Source organism: Mastigoproctus giganteus, chromosome 14 (assembly GCF_048544385.1).
Source record: "Mastigoproctus giganteus isolate SK-2022 chromosome 14, ASM4854438v1, whole genome shotgun sequence".
Taxonomy (NCBI): domain Eukaryota; kingdom Metazoa; phylum Arthropoda; class Arachnida; order Uropygi; family Thelyphonidae; genus Mastigoproctus; species Mastigoproctus giganteus.
In genome coordinates, this window is record NC_143588.1 from 28,410,057 (window position 1) to 28,432,066 (window position 22,010).

Consider the following 22,010-nt stretch of genomic DNA (forward strand, 5'->3'; position numbering starts at 1 on the left):
AATGATATATCTCTTTTGAGGATTACCCTGATTTCTAATCTCTCTTGGCACAAGCACATTACAAATATTGCTTCTTCTGCATCGAAAAAACTTGGTTTTCTCTTTCGCTCTCGGTGTTACTTTTCTTTCAAACAGCTGATCACTCTGTATAATTCGCAAATCCGCCCTGCCATGGAATATTGTTCCCACATCTGGGGTGATGCCCCCAAAACCTCTCTCAGGCTTCTTGATTCCATTCAGAAGTGGGCAGTTAGGTTAATTAATGATTCATCTCTCACAGAGTCTCTCCACTCGCTGTCTCATAGACGTACTGTTTCTGCTGGATGCCTCTTCTACAGATACTTCCATGGGCACTGTTCTTCTGAATTGGCTTCTATAATTCCCGCCCTCTATTTCAAAACAGTCCAAACACGTGCTGCCACCAGCCAACATCCATTTACTGTCCAACTTCAAACTCACAGAACCAACTTTTCATCTTCCTCGTTTATTCATTCATCTGCCGTTTTCTGGAACAACCTTCCTTCATACGTATTTCCTGAAAATTATCTTCTTTCGTTTTCTCAACCTCCAACCCAAGCACGGTACTAAGTACTATAGGTTCTAATACCTCTCGTGTTTGGGGTTTACATAAAAAAAAAAAAAGCATCTGCCAATGGAAGCCTGGAGATTGCTTCAGAATTTGCTTGCATCGTCTGGTGGTAGACCATTCACTGCAATGTATGGGATATTCAATTTTAGTTTCTTTCAAGTTTTGTTCACTGACACTGAAGCTATTTCCCAAATGTGGCCATTTTTTAAAGTGAACAAAATTTGTCAAAATATGTTTTTAATATAAAAAATGGATTACTCAAAATGTGTTTGTAACAGACTGAAAATAAAGGGTGGCTTCAAAAAGTGAACAATTTTAAATAATTTAAAAATTTAACAAACCTTTATTTTACTTACATAAACTAACCTCAACACAAGCAAAAAACAAATAAAAATACATACCAAGCAATATAATGAGCAAAGTGTTACAGCACAATGGGTGCATTGCCATAATGTTTATATGTGTGATAGCAATGGAGTACTGCTGAATGCCTACACCCCGACACAGAAAATATGATAATCCCAAAAGCACTACTCAAGTTTGATGGCCAACAGTCATTTTGTTGCAAGTTCATATGACCAGAGAGATTATGTATGCCAATCTGCTAGCTGACAAACCCAGAATGTGCTCGTCTGTACAAAGACCACATGGTAGCAAAACAAGCCACTCAACTTTCAAAAGCATTAAGTTAACTTTTTAATTTTAATTTAAATATAACTGTATTTAGAAAACTATTATCATTCAGTAGTACACTTGAAGAACAAATTTTTATATTAATTCACTGTGTGTGTGTGTATATATATATATATATATATATATATCAAAGCACTTAGTTATCACCTGCTCTTTCACTAAACAGTCATAGATATTAAGACTGATGTAATGTTTAATCTAGACATTGATGGCATTAATCAGCTCTTCCCTACCTTGTCAAGTTCTGAGTTTAGGTTTTCACTGACCGTATTACCATTAAATTTAATTATCTTACGTTTATAGCTGTAACCTTTGGCCATATCCACTATATATATATATATAATAGTTGTAACACAACATACCTGGCACATATATTACTATAATGCATGTAAGCTGCAACAACAATTCCAGCTCGTCCTCTGTCTCCCTGAAAATATCAACAGATAATTTAGGATTTTGAATAAAGACATTAAATGTGGTGTAATCAAATAATTATTTATAAAATTAAACACTGCTGTATTGTGTAAAAGAACTATTGTAAACTGCAAAGAGTAATGAATAGGTGCTAATAACAGCAATCTAAACACCAACAGAAAATTTTAAAATTTAAAAATCAAATTCAAATTACCTGACAAAAAAAATAAATATATTTTTTAAAAAATGGCACGTGTGCTGAGCATGTGCAGTAGACGGTTTTATGTGAAAAGTTGTTGTTGTTTTTATTTGGTTTTTAGGAGCATTAGCAACTAAGGCCATATTCCTCCAGGGATATGCAGTGGTCATTCCCTGACCTTTCCACATCCTCTGTATTTGGTGGTCACGGGCTCGAACCCTGGTCTAATCAAGAAGCGTGTGCTACGCACTGAGGCTCCTGCCCACTTGGCTACGGAGACGCCATGTGAAACATCCTTGGCTTGGAAGAGGTTAGTGAAATCCAAGCCAATAGCATAATTATCCATTTGACTGTAGTCATTTGAATGGCCACAATCAAATCACAGCTGCATGATTGCAGCAATGATTGCAACATAATTGCAGCAATACAAGTATTTGATTATAAATACTTGTATAGTTGCATTCACACAAGTTAAAAGACTGCAACAATACAAGTTACAATAATTCACCTCTGGCAAAAGATGCAGATGACATCACATTTTTCATGACTGATCAGATTGACTCAGTTGAGGTGTCCCCAAAGATGATTCACATCAAAAATTCCAGATGATAAAAGTAAACTTCCCCTTATTTTGTGGAAGCAGGTAATTTGTTCAATTTATTAGAAAGAATGAAAAAAGGAAGAAGGAAAAAAATTTTATTTTTATTTTGACTTTTTCTCCACACCATTACAGATACTAGTATCAAGTGCGTGGGGTGGCCAGTTACTACTAATATTAATATTGTTGGTTAAGTAACTCACAGGCTATCTTGGAGCTGTTCACTACTGCAGCTTTCTGGAGTTCCATGTAAGGGTTCTCTGTAAGGCCCATTTCTGATAGGTTTTTATGGAGGACCTTGGCATCATACCACTGGTTGAAACAGTAATCAGGGCAGTCTTATACTAGTACTGCTGCGAGTCATTGCGGTACAAGTAAACACATGGGTTGTGTTAGGGTAGCTAAGAAAAAGAACAGGTGCATGTATACTTGTGTGTACACCAATGCTAGGAGTTTGGTAAATAAATTTGATGAATTTGAGGTATTGCTCAAAACATCAAAGGCAGATATTGTTGGAATATCAGAGACGTGGTGTCACACAGATATAAGGAATGCAGAATTGGAATTTGGGGAGTACAATGTGTACAGGAAAGAAAGACAGGATAGGAAGGGAGAAGGGGTTATGCTATTAGTTAAGAAACACATAAAATCCAAGGAAGTGAAGCCAGTCGACATCACTGGACAGTGCAGTGTCGAGTCAGTTTGGTGTGACATAAGCATTGGGAGATCAAAATTGAGAGTAGGAGTGTGTTATAGGCCTAATGACTCTGATGAGTATAATAAGAAACTGTACAGGGAAATAGAGTGGGCCACTAAATCAGAGACTCTTATAACGGGGGATTTTAATTCCCCAGATATTGACTGGAATTTGTGGGTTGGTCACTCACACACTAGCAAAGCTTTTGTGGATTTATTGGATGATTGTTATCCACATCAGCATATTTGGGAGGCAATTAGAGGTAGTAATACTCTTGATCTGATTATCAGTAGCGATTCTTCATGCATTAAGAATCTGCAGATAAAGGAACCACTAGGTGGCAGTGATCACAGTGTGCTGAAGTGGAATTTACTCAAAGAGGTAACTACCATCAGGGGTAAAGGGAAGGGTTTTTGCTTTCGCAATGGCGACTACAGTGGCCTGAGACAGTATGTAAATTCTATATGGTGGGACTAACTGATGACGTTACCAACAGCAAATTCAAAATGGGAAGCATTCAAAGAATTTATCTTGGAATTTATCTAGGCTTTACATACCAACTAAGAAATATTGTTCAAGGTTTAGGCCTAAATGGATGTCAGATGAACTAATGAGACATATGACAGAGAAGAAAAATGCATGGGATACATATAATCAAATTGGTCCAACTGTTGATGATTCTGCTCAGGTTGCTAACAAATTAATGAGTATTTTGCATCTACATTCACACATGAAGAGTTATTCAGGGAGGAGAATGCCAGAGGTAGTAGTAGTAGTGGCATGTGATGCAAGAAAGCAAATGTATGAGGTTATGCAGCATCAGCCAAGTGAAGTGAGCTAGATGATTTTGTAATAATGGAGAGAAAAGTGGAAGAGAAATTGTTCAAGATACATATAAAAAAGGCACCTGGGGTGGATGGGATCTATCCAGTTATATTAAAGGAGGCAGCAAAGGAAGTAAGCAAACACTTAGCCATAATTATGAGAGCTTCTTTGGACTCAGGGGAGGTACCCATGGACTAGAGATGTGCAAAAGTGACCCCATTTCACAAAGGAGGATCAAAGGGCAACACAAGTAATTATATACCTGTTAGTTTAACTTCTGTTTCAGGAAAATTAATGGAGGCACTGGTTAAAGAAGCACAGCAGGATCATCTAGACAAGACTTCAGTTATAGCTTGGACACAGCATGGTTTTGTTAAAGGAAAGTCTTGCCTGACCAATTTGATTGGATACTATGATGTAGTCACAAAAGAATTGGCTGCAGGGAATAACTTTGATATTATATATTTGGATCTTAGAAAGGCATTTGATACTGTTGCACATGGAAGACTGCTGCACAAATTGGAGCAGTGTGGCATTGGTGGCAAATTGTTGCTATGGATAAAGGGGTGGTTGAGTGGCAGAAGACAGAGAGTGGTAATCAATGGACACTGCTCATCATGGACTAATGTTATTAGTGGAGTCCCTCAGGGTTCAGTGTTGGGTCCATTGTTGTTTTCTGTATTTATAAATAATAGTGATGATGGTATATCAAGCTTAATGTCCAAGTTTGCAGACAATACAAAGGTTGGCAGGATTGTTAAATACACTACTGATGCTATGCTGCTGCAACAGGATCTGGAAAGGTTGAGCAGATGGGCTGAGAGGTGGCAAATGAAGTTTAACATTGACAAATGTTAAATTGACAAATTTAAATTGACAAAGCTACTTATCAACTCTGTGGTACTACATTGACAGTGGTAGAGAATGAAAAGGATCTGGGGGTAATTGTGCAGGCAGATATGAAGTTCTCTGAGCAGTGCAGATGGGCTGCAAGAGTAGCTCATGGAGTCTTGTAAATAATATACAGGAATTTTTCTAGCAGGGATAAGGAGGTGATTATTCCCTTGTATAAGGGAATGGTCAAGCCACACTTTGAGTACTATATACAGGTCTGGAGGCCTCATTTGAAGATGGATGTAGAGCTGCTGGAACAAGCACAGAGAAGGGCAACGAGATTAGTGAATGGAACAAAGGGTTGCTCTTACGAAGAAAGGCTTAAGTTTTGCAAATTACAGTGTCTGGAGACTGGGACCGGCGAGGTGATCTGATAGAGGTGTATAAAGCCATGAATGGTTTGAGCATGCTCAATGCTGATGGGATTCTTCCTCTTGCTCAGAATAATCACCTGAGAGGGCATAAATTCAAATTGACAAAAGACAGATGTAGGATAAATGTGCGGAAGCTTGCATTTAGCCAGCAGATAGTTGGTTGGTGGAACAGACTTCCATCCCTTGTTGTGGAAGTTGATAGCCTAAATTAATTTAAGGCTGAGCTGGACAGGTATTAGGAACAAATGGAAGGGTGAAATGGGAGTGGTTTTTTTTTTTTTTTTTTGACTCATGCTGCATAAGCTTGCTTTCTTGCATCATATGCCTCTACTAATGCTAATGCTAATTTCTCTGACATCCTGTCTTAGGGTGCTGTCACATAGAATGCTGATGGCATGCTTACTTGGGACCAGCAGCTACAGGTAGCCTAAATGAACAATGTAATCAATGGAAGTGTATACAATAAGAGCATGTGGACAGCAGCATCACTTCTTGTGTTAATCTCCCAGCTTACCTCAACAAATTAAGCTTGCTTATTCCCTGAGGGAAGCACAGAAGTATATGTTGCTTGCACCTCTGGCCTTTAGGGAATTATTAGCTCTACTGTTGCTGTAAAACGCAAGAATTCATGGTGACATAAAGAAAATCTGTAATCCAGAAGTTTTAAGCATGGATACTGAAATTTTGATTTCAGACATTTATGGATTTATGTAAAATATGGAACAAATGTGTGAACTGAGTATGCGTTGTATATAAAAAGGAATACCAGGGAGAAATGTTAGCAAGAAAAAATATTAATAACATTTATTATTTGAATTTGAAATATAATATTTCTTGATTCATTCTGATATATTTAAAATTTCCCTTTATAACCATCCAATTTGTTACATAAATTATGATATTCAAAATTCAAAAGGAACCCATCAGTTCCTTATTGTTTCCAAAACTTGAAAGAAAAAAAAAGAGCAAAAATGAATCAGTATGCAAAGAAGTAATGGTTTTAGAATATGTAAAATTAACTTTTCATTACTTCAGTTTCTAGATTTATACTTATTCTGTTTCTAAAAAAAAAAGTCACACTGAATGTTATTTTTTAAATTTAAATTTTTTATTATGATTTTTAAAGTTTCTTAATATTTTGCTTTGTACAACAAGTTGCAGCCTGTACAGTGTGTAAAATACATATGCATTATATTTTAAATCATGGCCTAAAAAAAGACAGTAACTTCCAACCCATCGGTTTCATATATCCTACCTCCTAGTTAATCTATATTTTCCATCTGCAGTTAACATTAAATGAAACTTAATTAATTTGAAAAATACATATTGTATTTATCAATAAAAATCATACACTGTATGATTTATATTAATATGCTATACCTAAAAATCACTTATAATCATCCAAAATTAATCCATTAATGGAAAAAGTGATTCATCCCCTTCTCCATCAAGTCATGCATAGACAGTGGTGTCTGCAAAAACATATCGGAATTGGTTAGTGCTGTTTGTGCTAATCCCCCTGCTTACTTAAAAAAAAAGAAAAAAGGAAAAAAAAAAAAATGAAAATACAGAAGCAATCAAAATAAAAATAAAAAAACGTGGAAAATTTTGAATTTGTTCTTACTGTAATAATGGAAAAGGTTCTTTCAAATATAAATTTGACGTCGAAATTTTCTACAAAGAAAAGATTTGGGTATTGTGTAGGCAGCACTTAGAAATGTCTTTTGTCATAGTAATACAACTACAAAATGAATTCAAAATTATTTTGAAGGAAGCAACTATTGTTACAAAAAAATGGAGTACTCAAACTGATTTTAAAAATGAATGAAAATAAATAATAAAAAAAAATTTATGATGAATCTTAGATCACCAATTTGAAAATTTACAGCATTGTTTCAAAGTTAGTCTTTTATAGAATAGTTGACATTGTAACCAGTCAACTAAAACACAGATTCATGAGTTTGAAAACTATTGCTGCTTATTTTCATTTTTAACACCAAAAATATTACTGAACTTGACAGATGAAGAATCATGCAAAACACGTCTTGTGTATTTTCTAGAAAGTAGGAACAGAAAAAAGAAAAGGTTTTATAATGAAAAATGTGAAGATGAAATAATAACAGATTTTGATGAAAAAATTAAAATAACATTTTATTTTAACTTAATTGGCATTGCTATACAATAATTACATGAATGTTTTGATAGAATAACAGATGTGAAAAAAATTTTTTTTTCTCATAAACATTAAAAAAAATCATCAAAATCTGATTTGGGGGAGAGGCTCAAACATTTTTATGCAGATTATTCAAGTAACACCTCAAACAGTATTTGTTCAGAAATCACATATTTAAAGGACATCATACAAAACAAAGATAATATTAGGAATCTGAAAGACATTTTATTATTTATCATAGAAAATAATTTAGAAGAAATATTTCCTTATATATTTGTTGTTTTAAGAATTTTTTCGACTCTCCCTGTAACAGTAGCATTAGCTGAGAGATCTTTCAGTAAATTAAAGTTAATAAGAACATACTTATGGTCATCAATGCTTCAAGAAAGATTAAATGCTTGTGCAATATCAACTGAATGGGAAATTGCTAGTGAATGTTCTTTTGAGGATGTAATTAATAAATGGATGGAAAAAACTTCAAAACAAAACTAAAAATGCATAAAATATATTTTGTGTGATAAAGACATTTAATATGTCAGTTACAGGTGATTTATTTGTTTTGGCTACTTAATTATACTGTACTAATCAATATATTCTAATACATAAACATTCGTGTAAATTCCCTTTTACTCTCAAGTTCATGATAACATTTATGTCTATAATACGTGATTGTTTTGTTTTGACTATTTATTAAAACATAACAATATTATATTTTATATAATTATGAATAAATAATTAATTAATAAATATTTAAATAATTAAAAATTTTAAAATTAAAAACAATTAAATTAAATAATTATAAATAATCATGTTTTCTATTTTATATAATTATAAAAATAATTATATTTCAATAATATTAAAATAATTGTTATAATTAATATTTAATAAATATATGATCCATTTAACATTTTTTTCTCTCAACATAAATAAACAGGGGCCCTTAACCCCTTTTGCATTCAGGCCCACAAATACCTTTGCACGGCCCTGCCTGGTCATGCTGATAAGTGTAGTCCATTTGGGTAATCACCCTGCATCCTGGCGTGATTTGTTGGATCATTTCTGAAGCCAGATGGCATCACTGACATGTATCATCTGTCACTCCAGGTTCCGTGGTGATGTAGATGTATTTTCTATAGTTCCTGGTGTTGATTACGTCGTACTGGATGGCGAGCATGGATCCATCAGACTAGGGTAAAAACATCCCACTTGAGAGCTATGCATTGGAAGCCATTTTTATCTATGTGGGCTTGATGGAGGTCATGGTAGTGTCTCCCATGGAGTACCTTCTTTGCCCATCTTCTATCATTTTTTTCCGTCTGAGTGGAAAGGGTCTCCTCACTTAGGTTGTGTGAGGTATGCTGCTTGTCTGAATAAGACTACAGCAAAGGCCTCTAAATCCCTTGGACTACTTAAAAAAATCTGCTTTGACTTCTCCAACATACAACTCATAAAAACAGCATGTATAATGATCATCCACCCAATACTTGAATATGCCTCACAGATCTCACACGAAAATACTCAAAAAACAGATGGAACATATTCAGAAATCCATAGTCAGATTCTTAGTGTACAAGTCTAGTTTGGAAATGGACACAAAATCTTATTATGAATGGTGCAATCGCTTCGGGATGGTACCATTCTCCCAAAGAAGGGCTGTGGCAGACTGCAAATTCCTGATGCATCTCATGGCTGGAAAGCTGGATGCCCCCAAGCTGCTCTACCTAATCAATTTTATCTGCCCTCCAAGAGCCTTGAGAAGACACAATCTACTGGCACTATAGCCATTCAGAACTGATAATCTTAAATTTAACTATTTCAATAGAACTGCAAGATTGCTAAATGAATCCAACATTGATATTCTAGCTGAAGGTACCATATCAAAAAAGAATTACAAAGGTTCTATAATCAAGTAACTAGAAAATGAAAATTATAAATGATTAATAAACAAAGAAATAAAAAAATAAAAAAATACATAAATTATGATCAAACAAGAAAATGTAATAACAAAGGTAGTAGTAGTAGTAGTACTGGCATGTGATGCAAGAAAGCAAGTGTATGAGCTTATGCAGCATCAGCCAAAAAAAAAAAAAAAAAAAAAAACACACCATTCCCTCCAAATGCCTGTCCAGTTCCTCCTTTAATTTATTTAACCTGTCAACTTCCACAACGACAGATGGAAGTTTGTTCCAGCAATTCACCACCCGCTGGCTAAAGGCAAATTTCCGCACATCTATTCTACATCTGTCTTTTCTTAATTTGAATTTATGCCCCCTTAGGTTCGTAATCTGAACAAGTGGAAGGATCCCATCAGAATTCAGCGTGCTCAACCCATTCAAGGCCTTATATACCTCAATCAGATCACCGCGCAAGGTGCCTAGTCTCCAGCCACTGCAATTTGCAGAACTTAAGCCTCTCTTGGTAAGAGGATCCCTTCATTCACCTCACCAATCTTGTTGCCCTTCTCTGTACACGCTCAAGTAAATCTACATCCTTCCTAAAATGAGGCCTCCAGACCTGTATGCAGTACTCAAGGTGTGGCCTGACCATTGCCTTATACAGAGGGACAATCACCTTCTCCCTGCTAGCAAAATTCCTATATATCATTGACAAAACCCCATGACCTGCCCTGGCAGCCTGTCTGCATTGCTCAGAAAACTTCATATCTGACTGCACAATTCCTCCCAGTCTTTTTCATTTTCTACCACCTTAAGTATAGTACCACACAGTTGGTACGTTTCTCTGGGGTTACTTCTACCCATATGCAGTACTTTGCATTTGTCAAAGTTAAACTTCAGTTGCCACTTCTTAGCCCATCTGCTCAAATTATCTAGATCCTGTTGCAGAAGCACACTGCCATTACTGTCATTAACAACCCTGCCAACCTTTGTATCATCTGCAAACTTCGACATTAAGCCTGATATACCTTCATCAATATCACTGATAAATATACAAAACAATAGTGGACCTAACACTGAACCCTGTGGGACTCCACTAATAACATTAGTCCATGAAGAACAGCACCCATTGATTACCACCCTCTGTCTTCTCCCACTTAACCATCCTTTCATCCATTGTAGCAACTTACCCTTAATACCATTCTGCTCCAATTTGTACAATAGTCTTCCATGCGCAACAGTGTCAAAAGCTTTCCTGAAATCCAAATATATAATATCAAAATTATTTTTTGCATCCAGTTCCTTTCTAACCACATCATAATATCCCATCAAATTTGTCATACAAGACTTTCCCTTAACAAACCCATGCTGTGTCTGAATTATTGCAGCAGTCTTGTCTAGATGATCCTGCAATGCATCTTTAACCAGTGACTCCATTATTTCACACGGAACAGAAGTTAAGCTAACTGGTCTGTAATTACTTGTGTCACCCTTCGATCCCCCCTTTGTGAATTGGGGATACATTTGCACATCTCCAGTCCGTGGGAACCTCCCCTGAATCCACGGATGCTCTCATAATATGGCTAAGGGTTTGCTTAGTTGCTTTGCCGCCTCCTTTAATATAACTGGATAGATCCCATCCACCCCAGGTGCCCTTTCTTATGTTTAACTTCAACAATTTCTCCTCCACTTTGCTTTCAGTTATTAGAAAATCATTAAGTATCCTGCTACAATTTGATAACCTTCTGCCATTTTCATACCTTAATAATTCCTCATGTGTGAATGTAGATGCAAAACACTCATTCAGTTTGTTTGCTATCTGAGCAGGATCATCAACAGTCAAACCATCGATGTCAAGTGGACCAATCAGATTCATCCCCTTCCTTTTAGAGTTTATATAAGTAAAGAAATCTTTGCTGTTTTTCTTAGCAACTTTTGTCAAGGATTTCTCGTAATCTGCCTTCACCTGCCTAACCTCCTTTATGACCTGATCACAGACTAGCTTATATCTGCCATAGGCTTCTGAGTAGCTTGATAATTTATATGCATCCCATGCATTTTTCTTCTCTGTTACGAGTCTCATTAGTTCATTAGATAACCATTTAGGCCTAAACCTTGAACAATATTTCTTAATAGGTATGAAACTTTTAGTAGCATCCACGATTAATTCCTTGAATGCTTCCCACTTAGAATTTACTGTTGGTAACATCGTCAGTTGATCCCACTGTACAGAATTTAAAAAAACTGTCGGAGACCACTGTACTCACCTTTAGGGAAGCAAAAACCCTTTCCTTTACCCCTGATGGTAATTAAATCTTTAAGTAAATCCCACATCAGTACACTGTGATCACTGCCACCTAGTGGTTCCTTTATCTGCAAATTCTTAATACACGAATGATCACTGCTGATAACCAGATCAAGAGTATTACTTTCTCTGGTTGCCTCTGGAACATGCTGCTGCAGAAAACAATCATCCAATAAATCCACAAAAGTCTGACTAGTGTGTAAGTGACCAACCCACAAGTTCCAGTCAATATCTAGGAAGTTAAAATCCCCCATTATAAGACATTCCGATTTACTAGCCTACTCTATTTCTCTGTACAATTGTTCATTGTACTCATTCGAGTGATTAGGCCTATAACACACTCCTACTCTTATTTTTGCTTTCGCAGTGCTTACGTCACACCAAACTGACTCAACAGTGCACTGCTCATCTATATCAACTGGATGCACTTCTTTTGATTTTATGTTTTTCTTAATTAACAGCATAGCACCTCCTCCCTTTTTATCCTGTCTATCCTTTCTGTACACATTGTATTCCCCAAATTCCAGTTCAGCATTCCTTATATCTGTGTGACACCACGTCTCTGTTATCCCAGCTTTGACTAAATGCAAATCACCTGTAATATTTGATATTCCATTGTATATGTTGTATTATATCCCATTTATTTATTGACTGTAAATGAATCTGTATTTTTATTGTTATATTCCTCCTCTGTAAGCTTCGGCTGTTCTGGAGTAATAATAAAAAATAAATAAAAAATAAATAAAAAATTTAAAAAAAAACAGAATGCACCCACTCTATTTGATTATACGATTGAATTTTGAAAAATAATCAAATTATTTGAATTTGATTATTTTTTTTTTTTAATTTTTGCTTGTGTGCAAGGAGATTTAGCAGCTCCTCAGAATTACTTGTTGCCGTTTACAAATATTTTTTATTCAGTAGAATAGTGTTTAACTTTGGAAATCACTAAAGTTTTAAGTCATAAAAAGGGTTAATAATTTTAAGTCATAAAGGGTTAATGGGTTAATAATCCATTTCTCAATAAACTGAACCTTTTAAAAATAACCAAAAAACATTCTAGCAAAATAAAGTAGAAAAAGTTGTAAAACTGAACTTCTAATTTTAAAAAAAATTAAGGAAGATTAGAGCAATGTACAAAGAAGCAAAGGTTATAAAATTAATGTAAGCAGCAACATTATATTCACAGTAATGTACCATTTTCCCTTTACATACAATAAGTGCACAAAACAAAACCAGGAAGAAAGAGGCCTGAAATTAACAAATTTTCCTACTAAAACCTGACTGAGATTTACCCAGTTTCCTCTTTAAGAAGACCTATTCAGACGTTTCCATATGAGCTGTTCATTTGAGAAAGGTCAATTTGTAATTAAGAGGAAGTGTAAAAGTAATGTTCTTCAAACCATATAATCAATATACTACCCACTGTAAGTCACAGTTTCGGTTTTTACATCATAGATATTAATGAAAAATGGTAACGTTCTTCATAAAAATCTGGTAAAGGTTTTTTTATGGAAGGGGGAAGCTTTACAGATATTTGTAGAGCAGCTAAAACAACTTGTAAAAGTTACAAAACTCTTTGAAACTTTTATCAGAAGGAAAGAATTAGGACCATCAAGAAACTTGTCTAGTCATGTCTGACCAATCTGAATAGATACTATGACACAATGACAAAGTAACTGGACGCCAAAGATAATTTTGATAATTTAATTACAAATTATTTAATTATTTTTAATTACAAAAAAAATTACAAAGTTTGGAAGGGCAGTTAATGACAGTAATCAGAGTATGTGAGTTCAACAAGATCTAGATAAATAAAACTTTACAAGGGCATAACAGAGATTATAAAAGCAGCCGAGTTGCTGAAGGAGAAGATTATTATTATTATATTATTATTAGTCATATGGTGCAAGGAAGCCTGAGGCTTTTGCTGCACCAGCCAAAAAAAATTTGAGTTACCCCTGAGAGAGAGAGAGAGAGAGAGAGAGAGAGAGAGGTCAGAAATAGAAGGGAATAACCAAGAAAGAGAAGAATGATGATATCCAGCTCAGGACCCTGGGTGTGCCAAGCCCATACTCACCAGATGTGAGCCCCTGGGGGTATGCAGGAAGTCCTGACTTTCATTGGAGTATGAAAGTTAAGAGAAACATTGACAATATTATGGTTTCTCATGATGACATGAGAAAGATTGTGACAAATCAGTGACAGACAAATTATGGATTTTGTAAATTAACTTCCAACTTCAAAAGAATGTTCACCGTCTGCTAGCAGTTTCATCAATTGAATGTTTCTTCATATGTGCTGGTAAGTCATGGTCAATTAAAAGTTTTATTTCATTATTTTATTTTTTTTCAGCATGCAGTTTTATTTTAAATCTAGGTAGGAATTCATTTCAATTCCATAATGGAAGCGTATACCCAATTAAGTTGCTGTTGTTTCCATAATTTAGTTTTGATTTTTTGGGGCTTTAGTTTTCTTTCATTGTTTTCTTCTAACATAGGGGCCCTTTACATTTATGTTAGGGGCACGAACTTGCTGTCACTCAATTGGATCAATGGAACGAGAGATGAAAAATTATGGAGGAAGTCAGTCTCGCCGTTCATTTTTGAAACCCCCATTCCAGCAAAAATTAGCATAGAAAAATATTACTTTCATATATTTTATGATGTTTTTAGTTGGAATACATTTTAAATTATAAAGTGAATTTGTTAATTTCTTTTAAAAATAAATTGTGCGATTTGCAACACAGATTATGGTTTTAATTTCTCATATAAAAAGTTTCAGAACCTAATCCCCATTTTTCCATAACAATAGTACCCTGTTGAATGTGGAATCACCGTGCATGGCTGTGGGTCAGAATGCAACCCCTGCACTCGGTGAGGGTCACCTGCACTTAATATGGGTAGCAGTAATCCCAGATTAAATACCAACTGTGTGATACCACACTCAGGTTAGTGGAAAAGGAAAAAGACCAGGGGATAACTGTGAAATCAGATATGAAGTTCTCTGAGCAGTGCAGACAGGCTGTTAGGACAGCTCATGGGAGTTTTGGCAATGATAAACAGGAATTTTTCCAGCAGGGATAAGGAGATGATTATTTGCAGAAGGATGTGGATCTGTTGGAGTAGATGCACATAAGAGTAACATGATTAGTGTGGGCAACAAAAGGTGTTTACCAGGAAGGGCTTCAGTTCTGTAAATTGCAGCATCTGGAGACTAGACACCTGTGAGGAGATCTAATTGAGGCATTTAAGGCTTTGAATGGATCGAGAAAGCTCAATGCTGATGGAATCTTTCTCTTGCTCAGACTACACACGAGGGAGCATAAATTAAAATTAAGGAAGGATGATTGCAGAATCGATGTGAAGAAGTTTTCCTTTAGCCAACGGGTGGTTGGTTGCTGGAACAAACTTCTGTATGACATTGTGGAAGTGGATAGCTTGAATAAATTCAAGGAAGAAATAGACGAACTGTTGGAGTGGACGGATAGGTGAAATGGCTGATTAGCATTAGCAAAGGCACATAATGCAAGAAGCAAGCTTATATAACATCAGCCAAAAAAAAAAAAACACCCCTTATTTCACTCATCCACTCCCTCCAAATGTTTGTCAAGTTCTACCTTGAATCTATTTCAGCTATCAACTTCTACAATGGCAGCTGGAAGTTTGTTCCAGCAATCAACCACCCGCTGACTAAAAGCAAACTTCCACACATCTATCCTACAACCATCCTTCCTCGATTTGAATTTATGCACTCTCAGACGATTATTCTGAGCAAGAGGAAGAATCCCATCCGCATTGAGCATGATCAAACCATTCAAGGCTTTATACACCTTAATCAGATCACCTCAGGTGCCTAGTCTCCAGACACTGCAATTCACAAAACTTAAGCCTTTCTTCGTAAGAGAAAGTCTAGATTAGTGAATGGAACCATTTGTTCCATTCACTAATCTTGTTGCCCTTCTTAAAATGAGGCCTCCAGACCTGTATACAATACTCAAGGTGTGGCCTAACCATTGCCTTATACAAGGGGATAATCACCTCCTTATCCCTGCTAGAAAAATTCCTGTATATCATTGACAAGATACCATGAGCTATTCTTGTAGCCCGTCTGCACTGCTCAGAAAACTTCATATCTGCCTGCACAATTACCCCCAGGTCCTTTTCATTCTCTACCACTGTCAGTGTGGTACCACAGAGTTGATATGTTACTCTGGGATTACTGCTTCCCATATGTAGTACTTTACATTTGTCAATGTTAAACTTCATTTGCCACCTTTCAGCCCATCTGCTCAACCTTTCCAGCTCCTGTTGCAGCAGCATAGCATCAGTAGTGACCTTAACAACCCTGCCAACCTTTGTATCGTCTGCAAACTTGGACATTAAGCTTGATATACCATCATCAATATCATTTATAAATACAGAAAACAACAATTGACCCAACACTGAACCCTGAGGGACTCGACTAATCACATTAGTCCACGAAGAGCAGTTTCCATTGATTACCACACTCTGTCTTCTCCCACTCAACCATCCCTTTATCCATAGCAGCAATTTGCCTCCAATGCCTCCGATACTGCATAAGCTTGCTTTCTTGCATCATTTGCCACTACTAATACTAAATCATTTTACAAAATGAAAAGGGCGCCTCCGTAGCCAGGTGGGAAGGAGCAGCAGTGCCTAGCACACGCTTCTTGATTAGACCGGGGTTCGAGCCCGTCACCACCAAATATGGAGGATGTGGAAAGGTTAAGGAATGACCACCGCATATCCTGGAGCAATATGGCCTTAGTTGCTAATGCTCCTAAAAACCAAAACAACAACAACAAAATGAAAAATTTTGGCATAAAACAATGCTGTATATAACCACTTTCTGTGCCTTGTCAGAACAAGCTTTAGTGGCAGAGGGAGGCCACGATGTATATCTCTGTAAATAGGTATGTGTATGAAGAGCTTTTTATACAAGAAATAACTTATTAAATTTGCTAAAATTTTTCTAAATTGTTTCTGTATGCCTATATAAGACATGGGCTAAGCAAGTAATGTGGAATAGGTCTGAGATGGAAAATATGTACATATGCAATAGCATCATTAACAAAGATACAAACTTTTTTGTCATGTAGTAGTAGTAGTAGTAGTAGTAGTAATAGAGGCATGTGATGCAAGAAAGCAAGCATTGATTCTAGATCCTGTTGTATCAGCCAAAAAAATAAAATAAATAAAATAAAAAATTCACACAACCATTACCTCTAAAAGTTTGTCCAGTTCCTCTGTGAATTTATTTACAGAGGAACTGGACACACTTTCGACTTCCACAAGATGGAAGATGGATGGAACGACAAATGGAAGTTTGTTCCAGCAATTAACCACCTGCTGGCTAAAGACAAATTTTCACACATCTATTCTACAACTGTCTTTCCTCTATTGAATTTATGCCCCTCAGGTTCATAATCTGCACAAGCAGAAGAATCCCATCAGAATTCAGCATGCTCAACCCATTCAAGACCTTATACACCTCAATCAGATCACCTTGCAGGTGCCTAGTCTCCAGCCACTGCAATTTGCAGAACTTAGGCCTCTTGAGATACATGGTTAAGTTAAAAGCAAACTAACATGAACATTTTTTGCTCTCTTTATGTTTTTTTAGCTGCTTTCACATGTTTATCTATCTGAAAATTTTTTTTCTTCATGGAAAAATCTAGCACTAGATTTGAAAGTTACAATTGCCTATTCTATAATTTTTTTTTTATAACAAACTGAACTGTTATGTAATACATTAAAACAATGCACTCTCATCCAACATATACTTATGCAAATAAATGCATATAATCAAATGTCTACTTGTTAGTCCTCTGGGCATGTGGCTCCAGGTGTAGTAAACCAGTGTCCCTAGCCAGAGGAAGACTCTAAATGCCAATGATATTCTCCTATAAAACCAGTAAAAGAGCATCAACAAAAATGCAGAATATACTTTTTGAAAGCTAATCACACTTTCAGAGACCCAACTCTGTTTAAAATGTGCCTTAAATAACATTTGGAAGATGATGCGAGCATTTTCCCAACATAATATTGCTATACACATCCCCAACAATCCCATTTTCAAAAATTCATTGTGACCTTTTCCTGGGCTGCAAAGTTAAATTCAAGACTACTAAAAGTGTCCTAAAATCAAACTCTGCATTGGGACTACACAATAGTTTGCTATATTACTGCATGTGGCTGACCATCAATACTATAAACTGATTGAAATTATTAAAGGTAGTGACTTTCTTACTTTTGAATGAATAACTGCTATATGCTGGGGATCAGAATTCATCCACGTGTCCAGTGACTTACAGATGCTGCATAATCTCTCTAGAGGAGGAGCAAGATACTGTGGCCATCCAAACTCTAACACCTACAAAACAAAAAAATATCTTAAACGCTGCATTCATCCATACAGATAAATTCAACATTCATCAACATGCATATATTACATACCTATAGGGCAACATTTTAAATGGGAGGTGCATACCTCTAATTCAAAATGTTATTATATGATTATACCATTACATGACATTCCCTGTACCACCATACAAGTAATATCGGCAAAGATCTCGTTTTATGAACAAGGTCTTCCCTTTTGTTTTTCAACAAATAATTTCTTAAAGCTCTGACCTAAATTTGGTTTCACAAGTGCAATTTTCTCTAAAATTACAGATAATTTTTGTAGATATAAATGCAATGATATCTATAAAATGCTAACATAATCCACATTTGGGTGGTTTTTTTTTGTTTTTTTTTTTAAATCCAGCCAACATTCCAGCAAGACCATATTTTTCCTCACAAACAAATATTTCTCAGTTTAGAGCTTTTATATACTTCATTCTATGCACAAAACTCTGGTTACCACATGAATGAATACTCTGATCAATTTAGTTTCAATGTGAATTCTGCCATGATTCCAAGTTATTTCAAGAGTGATCTTGAAATGTGAAATAAGGTCCTTGGAGTGGGAGCTCATTGTATTTATAAATAAAACATAGTCGAAGGACATTATTTTTCCAGGGAGACCTTATTAGCTTTTATATGACTTTATAAAACACTGACTTTGAAAGTAAAATGGGCAAGAATGCAATATTTTCAGCTTTTATGTACTGTACTGTATTTAACAAATTTAATACAAATCATACATGCAACTAAGAATAGCATGCTGTTTAAAGTATTTTTGTGGTGAAATGTAATGTCAAGCACATGTCATGAAAGTGCAAATTACATCTCCATTATAAAAAGTGATTCCTAGTTAAAATTTAATTCATTTTCTTGTTTCCAGTAAATAGGAAGTTTTTGATAATTTAAAAGCAGCTGTATGAGGTATGAAGAGTTTCCATTTGGTCACAATGAAATTTGACTTGCAAAAGATTGCTACAGGTTAAACCAACTGTAAACATGAGCTAGAAATTCATACTTCTGTGACTATTTATTTCTATTTAAATTAATAGCCATTCTCTAGACACAGCTTTACAGACACTGTGCTAAATGACACTGCTACAGTGATCTTTTTCTAAGCAAAAAGTGTGCTTGTATACTTCATGAGCTAATAAGTATAACTCCTTGAGGAGCTAAATTCATTGATTCTTGTATTTAGGAGCTCTACTTGCATAATCCACCTCTGCCATATATTACAATAAAAATATCATTAGGTTAAAAACCCTATTGTTAAAAAGTTTTAAATTTGTTCTTAGAATATTATCTTATGATTATGCCAATTGCCATGCATTTTTGGGAGTGAATATTTTATTTATTTATTTTATTATTTTTTTTTTTTTGGAACACATCCTCTTGTTATTATTATTACCCTAACTCACACTTTATCAAATTGTAGCAGTGTGCTTAATGATTTTGTAATAACTGAGAGCAAAGTGGAGGAGAAATTGTTGAAGTTAAACATAAGAAAGGCACCTGGGGCGGATGGGATCTATCCAGTTATATTAAAGGAGGCGGCAAAGCAACTAAGCAAACCCTTAGCCATAATTATGAGAGCATCCTTGGATTCAGGGGAGGTTCCCACGGACTGGAGATGTGCAAATGTATCCCCAATTCACAAAGGAGGTTCGAAGGGTGACACGAATAATTACAGACCAGTTAGTTTAACTTCTGTTCCGGGTAAAATAATGGAGTCACTGGTTAAAGATGCATTGCAGGATCATCTAGACAAGACTGCAGCAATAATTCAGACACAGCATGGGTTTGTTAAGGGAAAGTCTTGTCTGACAAATTTGATTGGTTATTATGATGTGGTCACAAAGGAACTGGATGCAAAAAATAATTTTGATATCATATACTTGGAATTCAGGAAAGCTTTTGACACTGTTGCGCATGGAAGACTACTGTACAAATTGGAGCAGAATGGTATTAAGGGTAAGTTGCTACAATGGTTAAAAGGATGGTTAAGTGGGAGAAGACAGAGGGTGGTAATCAATGGGTGCTGCTCTTCGTGGACTAATGTTATTAGTGGAGTCCCACAGGGTTCGGTGTTGGGTCCACTGTTGTTTTGTATATTTATCAATGATATTGATGAAGGTATATCAGGCTTAATGTCGAAGTTTGCAGATGACAAGAAGGTTGGCAGGGTTGTTAATGACAGTAATGGCAGTGTGCTACTGCAACAGGATCTAGATAATTTGGGCAGATGGGCTAAGAAGTGGCAACTGAAGTTTAACCTTGACAAATGCAAAGTACTGCATATCGGTAGAAGTAACCCCAGAGAAACGTACCAACTGTGTGGTACTACACTTAAGGTGGTAGAAAATGAAAAAGACCTGGGAGTAATTGTGCAGTCAGATATGAAGTTTTCTGAGCAATGTAGACAGGCTGCTAGGGCAGGTCATGGGGTTTTGTCAATGATATATAGGAATTTTGCTAGCAGGGAAAAGGAGGTGATTGTCCCTCTGTATAAGGCAATGGTCAGGCCACGCCTTGAGTACTGCGTACAGGTCTGGAGGCCTCATTTTATGAAGGATGTAGATTTGCTTGAGCGTGTACAGAGAAGAGCAACACGATTGGTGAGGGGAATGAAGGGATCCTCTTACCAAGAGAGGCTTAAGTTCTGCAAATTGCAGTGGCTGGAGACTAGGCACCTGCGCGGTGATCTGATTGAGGTCTATAAGGCCTTGAATGGGTTGAGCACGCTGAATTCTGATGGGATCCTCCCACTTGTTCAGAATACGAACCTACGGGGACATAAGTTCAAATTAAGAAAGGATAGATGTAGAATAGATGTGCGGAAATTTGCCTTTAGCCAGCGGGTGGTTAATTGCTGGAACAAACTTCCATCTGTCGTTGTGAAAGTTGATAGGTTAAATAAATTTAAGGAGGAACTGGACAGGCAATTGGAGGGTATGGTGTGATTTTTTTTTTTTTTTTTTTGGCTGATGCTGCATAAGCTCCTACACTTGCTTTCTTGCATCAAGTGCCACTACTACTACTACTACTACTACTTTTCAAGTCACTTTTCAGGAATGCATGGTTTGTAAATCAGAAAGTTACTATATCAGAAATAACATATAATGGTCCCTAACTATTAGTCTACCTGCAATATGCAACATGCATAATTTTTTATTGCCTAATAAAATACAACAATATTAGCATTAGCAGAGACAAACGATGCAAGAAAGCATGCTTATGCAGCATCAGCCAAAACAAACCCTCCCATTTCACCCCTCCATTTGTTAAAAATGCCTGTCCAGCTCAGCCTTAAATTTATTTAGGCTATCAACTTCCACAACAGAAGACGGGAGTCTGTTCCACCAATCTACTACCCACTGGCTAAAAACAAATTTCTGCATTCTACAACTGTCTTTCCTCAATTTGAATTGTCTGTGCCCCCTCAGCAAATTCAATCTGAGCAAGAGGAAGAATCCCATCAGCATTCAGCTTGCTCAACCCATTCAAGGCCTTATACACCTCAATCAGATCACCTCGCAGGTGCCTACTCTCCAGGTGCAACAATTTGCAGAACTTAAGAAGCCTTTCTTCATAAGAGCACCAATTTGTTTCCCTCACCGATCTTGTTTCCTCTCTTTGTACTCGTTTTAGCAACTCTACATCATTCCTAAAATGAGGCCTTCAGACCTGTACACAGTACTCTAGGTGTGGCCTGACCATTGCCTTGTATAATGGGATAATCACATCCCTGTTCCTGTTAGCAAAATTCCTATATATCATTGACAAGACTCTATGACCTGCCCTGGCAGCCCATCTGCACTGCTCAGTGAACTTCATATTTGACTTTATCCCCAGGTCTTTTTTTTTTTCACTTTCCACTTCCCTGAGTGTAGTACCACACAGTTGTTAAGTTTCTGTTGGGTTTTTGC

General features: G+C 36.1%; 1 protein-coding gene across 1 annotated transcript in view; it reads right to left on the minus strand.

Annotated features, from left to right (window-relative positions):
* Positions 1–22,010, minus strand: part of LOC150075035 (tensin-2-like) — a 737,845-nt gene that overhangs the window by 409,870 nt on the left and 305,965 nt on the right. The window contains exons 9-10 of the mRNA XM_090389056.1: positions 17,930–18,052; positions 1,645–1,709 (exon numbers count right to left, since the gene is read on the minus strand). Coding sequence (XP_090245182.1) covers positions 1,645–1,709; positions 17,930–18,052 — 188 coding nt within the window. The remainder of the gene's footprint in view (positions 1–1,644; positions 1,710–17,929; positions 18,053–22,010) is intronic.